Raw genomic sequence first — 5,793 nt, forward strand, 5'->3', positions numbered from 1 at the left:
TATTTTTCTGATGGCTCCTGCATGTCACCATCTGCACGTTGTATACTCTCCTGATGGCTCCTGCATGTTGCCTGTCTCCCTGACAACAAGAGCCCCACGGGGGGGGGGGGGGGGGTTTGTCCATTTTGTTCACAGCTGTATCTGCAGCTCCTAGACTGGTGCCTGGCACATAGCAGGAGCTTAATAAAGGCTTATGGAGGAAATGAATGCGTCTTTCCTTATGGAAAATAAAACTATAGAGATCTATAGTTTTACTCTCATGACTCTGTGGCACTCCCCGAGATGGATGAACTATTACTAATCTAACCAATCCCTCAGGTTGCTTCCAATCTTTTTTTCGTGTAACAAACATTGCTGTGAGGAATCATCTCATGCCTGTGTCATCCTCTCGCCCTCTCTTTTTTTATTGTGCAAAATCACATAACATAAAATTTAGCCATTTTAAAGTGTACAATTCTGTGGCATTCAGTACATTCACAATGTTGTGCAACCATCACCTCTGTCTAGTTTCAGAACATTTCCATCTCCCCAAAAGGAAACCTCATCCCCATCAGCAGTCATTCCGCATTCCCCTCCCCCAACCCCCAGCAACCATTAATCTGCTGTCTGTCCCTATGGATGTGCCTGTTCTGGACATTTCATATCAATGGAATCACACACTGTGTGGCCTTTGGTGTCTGGCTTCTCTCACTCAGCGTCACGTGTTCAAGGTTCATCCACGCTGCAGCGTGTGTCAGGGCTTCATTCCTTTCATGGCAGGTTAACACCCCACTGTATGGATGGACCACGTCTTGTTTCTCCACTCACCTGTTCACATGCCCATCACTTTGCAAACATGAAAAGATCCAGGGAGGGAGTCCCAGGAGTGGGCTTGCAGGCTCAGCGGGCACAGGAATTCATCACTCCGGCGGCCTGTACCTGGTGCCCTCTACGAGGGCTGCACCTCGGGCACTCCCTCCAGCAACTCATGGGGGGTGTCTATTTCCCCACAACCCGGGCAGCACAGAATGTCATCACCCTTTTGGATTTTTGCCAGCCTGATAGATGAAAGCAAATGATATCTCAGAGTCGTTGTGATTTGCGGTTTTCTTATTAGGAGTCAGCATCTTTGAACACGTTGAAAAGGATTTACTGTTTTTTTTTCCGAGTCTCACTTCCAAACCTTTGCTGCTCCTCCTAGTTGGGGCATGGAAGGAACAGAAGCTGAGGAGGGGGGAAATGTGGAGGAGGGACTCCCAGCCTCCCAGAGTCCAAGAGAAGCTTCTTAGCATTTTCCCCTTTTACAGATGTGGAAGCTGAGGCGCAGGGAAATTAAGGGGCTAGAATGGACTTGAACCTGTTCTGCCTGACACCAGGACCCCAGTGTGCTGAGACTCCCCCAGCACCCCCCTCCTCTGTCTCACAGATGTCACTACCTCTAGGCCACTGTTTCCCTCTGGGACCCCGACCTCCTCTCCAGGGTGCCACCTCCAGGCACCAGGATCACTCCAGAGGGAGCTTTGGACTCTTGCCCTCCTCTCCTCCCTCTTGTTAGCCCCTCCGCTCCAGCCACTCCACTCCTGACCATGTTGTCACAGCCAGCTATGCTTTCTCAAGCCACCGGACTTGTGCTGTGCCTCCTGCCTGGGGTCTGCAATGGGCTCCTCTCTGCCTGCTGCTTTGAATCATCTTCTAAGCCCCATTGTACATGAACTCCAGCTCCAAGTCCGTGGGGGAGGCTAGGAGCTTGGAGAGCCACGTGTTGAAGCCCCAGCTCTAATGTCTCCTTCTCTAAGCCTTCCTGGACCCTGTCCCTACCTCTGGCCCTGCCCTGACTCCATGGGAATGGGAGTGTCTGTGCTCTGTCCTGCTCTGTCCTCTGCCAAGATGGGGTGCTCTTTGACGACCTGCCCAGGGCTGATGCTTCTTGGGAGTCCAGCATGGGTGATGTTTGTTGAATGAATAAATGAATGCATGTGTTGAAAGTCAACTGAACCAAGATCAGAAAGCCAATTGATGAGGTGGCAGTCCCTTGGAGTGCTAATGGGGGATATGTAGTCACTGGGTTCCAGCAAGAGGGAAGTGTGTCCTTGGGCCGCCACTCCCCATCTGGCGAGAACCTTGAGGCCATGCAGGGAGGCGTGTCTCTGTGTCTTCATTCTTCCCCTCTCCACTCCACCCAGACACCAGTTCCTCTTCCTCCTGAGTTGCTGGGTGCAAAGCCTCAGGAGCCCCGGGGACCACAGCACATCTGTGGGGGGTGCCAGCTACTCTGGTCCCGTGTCCAAGTAAGCCACGACGCAGCCCCTGCAGACTTCCAGTAGCGCCGAAGCCAAAGCGTGGCAGCGGGACCTGAAAGGTAGGACGGAGGCACCAGAACTTCCCCTGTGGAGGGGCAGCAAACCAGAATTGGGGGGACCCTTTCAGCAGCCCCCATCCCCCCATCCCCAGACTCCCCAGCAACCCTGGGTTCTGGGAGAAACAGTGCAGGGGGTGTCATGGGGAGGTTGGGGCAGGGCCGTTTCCAGGGTAACCACTTATTTGCCTATGGTCCCGTCTTGGCCAATGAGGGCGCCCAAAATGTTCAGGGACTGGGCAAAGCCTGGGTTACGTACCTATTCCCCAGAAGGGGAGACTGAGGATGGGGCCCAGAGCCAACCAGCTAGGGGTGACAAGCCCGAGGCTGCATTTTACCATTTCAGAAGCAGCTTGAGCTGGTCTGAGTTATAAAAATAACAGTGATAATAATAAGCACAGACAGTGAGGATGACCACAGGGCTGAGGTCGGGGCTTGGATTCTGCTGTCTCTGCCTAGGTTGCTTCAATGGAGAGCACCCTGTCGTGGGTGCTGTGGTTGCCGCTGCTGCTGCGGCGAGGTTTAAGTGGCCAGGAACTTTCCTGCAACGTGTTCTCTGGGGATGTGGACTGGACCAAAGAGTTCCCCAACACGTGCCTGAATTTCAGTGGACAAAGCCTGAGCCTACCCCGGAACCAGTCTCTGAGGGCCAACAATGTGCTCGTCCTTGACCTGTCTGGGAATGGTCTGCGAGAGCTCCCACTCTTCTTAGCCCACCTGGAGAAGCTGCAGTTCCTGAATGTGATGCACAACAGGCTGGCGCACGTGGATGGGGCGCTGGCGGCACGCTGTGGCCTTGATCTGAAGGCTGACTGCAGCTGTGTCCTGGCACCCTGGCACGAGGTCCGGGAAAACAACTGCTCCACACAGCCGCCCCTGCAGTGTCTGGACACAAGCACTGGTGCCTGGCACAACCTCTCTGTTTTCCTGGAGGTCAACTGTGCACCCGGCCTGGCCTCAGCAACCATCGGGGCAGCGGTGGCTGGAGGACTCCTGTTCCTTGGGCTCACCATTGCTGGCCTGTTGCTGGCTTGGAGACTCTTGAGTCGCCGAGCAGCCAGTAGCCAGGGCCTGAGCAAAGCCTGGGCTGCTCAGGACAGTCCCAGGCCCAACTCAGGCTGGCAGCCACGATACAGCAGCCGGGGCCTCAGCTCCAACCCCCCAGTGGCCACCCTGTCCAGCCCCTCCAAGTCCGACTACGAGAACATGTTTGTGGGCCAGGCAGCTGCCGAGCACCAGTGGATGGGACATGGGTGAGTGACCCACAGACATCTGCCTATAGCAGTTAATATTAAGACTCTGGACCCAGACGGCTGGGGTTCAAATCCCGGCTCTGCCTCTTGCAGGCCGTGTGATCTTGGGCAAGTAGCTTCACTTCTCTTGGCCTCAGTCTCCTCATCTGTAAAATGTGGGTAATAACAGCCCCCGACTCAAGGTTTGGAGTAAGAATTAAGTGAGTTCCTGTATAAGGGACAAGCTTCTCCTTCATGAACTGCAAACCCAGTTTCTGGCTGCCAAGGACAGGGAGAGAGGAGGCAGAGTGTGAGCTCTGTGGTAGCGGTCAGCAGCCTGGGCTCAGATTCCGTGTGACCCAGGGCTTTCTCTCAACCTCCATTTCTACCTCTGTAAAATGGGGACAGTCCCCTCCATCTCCCCTTGAAACACACGAGATTCTAAATAGGTCATCGGTGTCCCTGACACCTCTGGATGGCTTTGCTGGTCTTAGATGAGTTCGACTTTTCCAGGTTGGATAAGGAAATGGAAGGAATTTCACGGGGCGGGACCAGCAGGGGTGAAGGTGTGGAGGTGGGCAAGTGCAGAGACCCTGCTGTGAATGGCTTTGGAGAAGGCAAGACATGAGAGCTGAGGCTGGAAGGAGCAGGGAGGATTCAGGAAGGAAGGGGATGCTGTCATGGCTGTGTTTGGGCAGCAGAATCCACATCAGTTGTTGGGGTGGCTGGTAGGAGGCTGTTCATGAGAACTGTGGAAATATGCAAAGCACATGCAAACGTGGCCCAAAAGCAGAAGTGGTCCGTGTAGGGCACTGAGGGCACTGAACTCGCTGAGGCAGCATGTGCTCTAATGCTTACCTCTGCCTCCCCGTCACCAAGGCTTGTCGACCAGCCTCCTTCATGTGCCTGGCCTCCAAAAACACTCTGAAATGAATGTGTCATTTCCACCCACATTTTACAGTTGCAAAAATGGAGGCTTCAGGAGGCAGGGAAATGACTTGTCCAAGGTCACACAGTGAGTCAGAAGAAGAGGCAAGAGACAAACTTTGACTCCCAGTCCTGTCCATTCCCCTATAACCTCTTATGTGTTTGGAGTAATTCATACTAAAGTGGGAATGACTGATAGATGCCACTTACCCAAAGTCGTCTTTTTTAGAAGAGAAGCTGGGAGTGGAGTTAAAATGTTCTGGAGGCAAGAAGGTTCTTCTCTGGAGGTCTTGCCTCCCGTAACTAGACATTACTAAGTAGCTACCTGAACCGCTCCTGAGCCAGTTCTATGGATGCAGAAACTGAGGCTCAGAGATTTATTTTTATTTCAGGGCCACAAAGTCAGTTGCTTCAGGAGACCTGGTGAAAACAGGTCCCATCTAAAGGGGCAGATTACTTACCGTTTGACTCCAGCCACTTGCATTCATGTGACTGGTATAGCCAGAGCTTCCAGTTTTTCAAGAGGAAACTGAAATCTGATTTAATGTCAAAATGCCCAGCTATCTGAACTTTAAGGAAGGAAACTACCCTACAGTGGACTCAAGATCCTCGGACCATAGCGTTTCAATCTACAGAATCTTCCCTGAATCACTGCCCTGTCCCTACTTCCTCAGAGAAAGGTGGGTCAGGTTGGGAGTCAGAATTCTGCACTGTGCCTCAGTTTACTCATATGTAAATATGAGGGGTGGACTCAGCCACACTGACATTTCTCAAAGCTGATGTGCCTGCCCCCTTGTCTTTTTCCCCTACCACCCACCCCTCATGTGTCTGTTCCCGCAGGGCTCACCCTTCAGAGGATGACGACTTCTACATGAACTATACAGACATTGATCTGGCCTCCCAGCCTGTCTACAGCAACCTGCAGTCACTAGACCAGGCCCCACATGAAGAGGAGTACGTGATCCCTGGGCACTGAACCTGCAGTGTCGCGACCTCCACCCAGCCCCCTCTCAGTACATTCTGGGTGACTCAAGATGTTCCATCTCTTCCCCGGCCTCAGTCTCCCCATCTGAGGAATGGGGACAGGGAAGGACTGTCCTTAAGTCCCTAGGAGGCTCTGAAGCCCCCTCCACAGCCACCATCTGCTCCTCAAACCCCTCGGCTGCTAGAGGGGGAAGAGGAGAGACCCCAACAAGGAAACATGAGGGTCAGTGTGTGAACCCCATTGTCATCCTGCCGGTATGCAGACAGCACTCAATAAATGCTTTGGGACTGGTGAGGCTGCTGGCTCAGGACGAG

At 53.4% G+C, this 5,793-nt stretch overlaps 1 protein-coding gene across 1 annotated transcript; it reads left to right on the top strand.

Annotated features, from left to right (window-relative positions):
• Window positions 1-2,803: 2,803 nt before the first annotated feature.
• Window positions 2,804-5,470, top strand: LRRC25 (leucine rich repeat containing 25). Its single transcript, XM_063109038.1, has 2 exons — window positions 2,804-3,588; window positions 5,335-5,470. Exons 1-2 carry the CDS (start codon window positions 2,804-2,806, stop codon window positions 5,468-5,470), a joined length of 921 nt encoding a protein of 306 aa, XP_062965108.1.
• The last annotated feature ends 323 nt before the right edge of the window (window positions 5,471-5,793 follow it).

This window comes from Cynocephalus volans, chromosome 10 (assembly GCF_027409185.1).
Source record: "Cynocephalus volans isolate mCynVol1 chromosome 10, mCynVol1.pri, whole genome shotgun sequence".
Lineage (NCBI taxonomy): Eukaryota > Metazoa > Chordata > Mammalia > Dermoptera > Cynocephalidae > Cynocephalus > Cynocephalus volans.